The 2,387-nt window shown below is 47.0% G+C and overlaps 1 protein-coding gene across 1 annotated transcript; it reads left to right on the forward strand.

The window, feature by feature from the left end:
• Positions 1–446: 446 nt before the first annotated feature.
• On the forward strand, positions 447–1,414 carry LOC127329537 (E3 ubiquitin-protein ligase SINA-like 10). The gene is made up of 2 exons (XM_051356042.2): positions 447–590; positions 677–1,414. The coding sequence occupies exons 1-2, from the start codon at positions 447–449 to the stop codon at positions 1,412–1,414; spliced, it is 882 nt and encodes a 293-aa protein (XP_051212002.1).
• Positions 1,415–2,387: the final 973 nt, after the last annotated feature.

Raw genomic sequence — 2,387 nt, forward strand, 5'->3', positions numbered from 1 at the left:
AAAGATTCCGGGGGTAAAAATGCCTTTTTGGGGTGACAACATATGTGCTAAGAAACTCAAATTTAAAAGGACAAAGTAATCGATAGGGAAAATAATCATGACGGATTTAAGAAGGGAATTATTCAATGACAATTATAATTGCACATGGTCTAGTTTTGGGGAGAAACACAGGGCTTATGATCCATGGTGTAAACCAAGGGCGTATTAATACTAAATATATATCCCCTCCTTGAGTCATATATCTAGATCTCATCACAAGATCTATTGGTGTGCGTGAAATCAGGTTAGAATTAGACCAAGGAGAGGCATGGTTGGGCAGGACAAGAGGATGTTGCCATTGATGTCGGTAGGCGATGGCAAGCGCAACGCTAAGAAGGGGAGGAAACAAGCCCTTGTTCCTGTGATGAAACCAAACAGGCAACAACAAGTAACTGAAGATCTTGAGGATGGGGAGTTGGCTCATGGCACAAATCGTGCAAGCCTTGGTGCCGTTGGTAAACGAGATGCCATCGCAGATTGATGTGAGGGTCGATGTGACGTTGCTCCACTGCCAGGCTTGTTGCCTACCCCTCAAACCACCCGTATTCGTGGTAAATACAACATAGATTTGTTTTCGGTTGGATTTAGATGTTTTCTTTTATCTAATCTCGAGATTTGCTTGTTTTTGCGGTCGCAGTGCGCATCCGGACATGCTGTGTGTTGCCACTGCCGCAAGAGCCATGACGAGATGTGCGGTGTTGCCAGCATTCACTGTGGTGGGTTGGGTGCCTTCATTTGCGCATCCAAGGTGTTGTGCTCCTGCAAGGACTTTGGTTGCGATAGCTATGTCGTGTACCATCAGCCTGATGCACACATGCGTGCATGCCATTTTGCACCTTGTAAGTGCCCGGAGTCCGATTGTGGCTTCTTAGGTGCCCCACCAGGGCTTGTCGAGCACTTTGCCACTATTCACTCTCGGCCCATCACCTACGTTCGCTACGGCCGGTCATGGAACCTCAGCCTCCCACTTTCAAAGTGTTGGCACGTCATCGTTGGGCAGGAGGACCAGAATGTCTTCCTGGTCACTCTGGTTGAGCTCGGTGCCGCTGCCACAGTGGTGTCGCTGGTGTGTGTAAGGGCAAACAACACCGCCATCGTAGCTACCCGGTTTTGGTGTAAGCTCTCGGTGGTGCACCCAGGTGGCAACAAGGACAAGGTTGTCATGATGTCTTCGACCGTAAGCAACAACGCAATGTTCGATGGCACCCCAAGTCCGGGGCAGGGGATGTTCCTGACGGTGCCGCAGGAGTTGATTTTTGGTGAATTACTCGCTATCAACGTCCGTATTGATCTGGTACACTCAATTGATGCTTCAACCATGACCGAGACGATGCACCCACCACCACATGCTAGGAAAACTAGAAGGTTCCGTTGAACTTCTTTGTTCATTGGGTATATTTGGGTGATTACTAAAATCTACCCTATTACCAAGTTTGGTCGTGGTTAAAATGTGGTCTCTTATTTCAAGGTTTCCCAATATGTTGGCATGCTCATGCCTAGCAAACTTCCATTTTTTCGTGCCACCATTGGTTCAAACAAGGGAAAAAACATTATTGGAAATATCCTCTTGCTAAACATTTGATGGGTTGACCTTTTGCATGTTATTCTTATGGCCAATTTTTCAATACGTGTGAGATACTAGTTTTTTATGACCGCTCACAATGCATCGGTTCTAATTACCATATTTTGCTAAGAAACGAGGGCATGAAAGACGACCATCCTGAGCTGTATGTGTTGTATCCATCACTTTCTATACGGAATCAATTTGTGGCCTGACTCGTGTGTGTGTCCTAATCAATTTATGGCATCATTGTTCCCCGTCACTCTGCTAGGATCACGAGTAGCGGAGTCCGTTGCCGCTTGGGATGTGTATCACATTTATTTTTGTCTCAGTTCACCCACTAAGAGTCGGTTCTTTGGCTACATACAACAAGCCTCCCGAGCTGCATCCACCAGACTTGGCCATTTGGAGGATGGAAAAATTGAAGTTTTCCATAATTATAAAATACAAATCCAAGACCATGGTGTTGTAGCCCTCGTCCATACGAGTTAAACAAACTGAAGAACACCGAAATCGGAGTTCATATGAGGAAATGACGGCAATTTTACTGCGGAGACCAGCAACTTTAAAGAGCATAAATACGGGCAGTGCCTGCCCATTTGGCTGCCCGTATCGCGACATCCATATCGCGAAAACCTCCAGAAAATAGGCGTTTCTTCACTGTTTTGGTCCCCACTCGTCCCTACAGTTCCCCAAGTCATAAGGACCGTATTGGGGGAGGGGGGGGGGGGGTGCCAAGGGCTCTCCTAGGCCTATATAAAGAGGTGGAGACCCAAGGGAGAGAAGA

Source organism: Lolium perenne, chromosome 2, assembly GCF_019359855.2.
Source record: "Lolium perenne isolate Kyuss_39 chromosome 2, Kyuss_2.0, whole genome shotgun sequence".
Classification (NCBI taxonomy): Eukaryota; Viridiplantae; Streptophyta; class Magnoliopsida; order Poales; family Poaceae; genus Lolium; species Lolium perenne.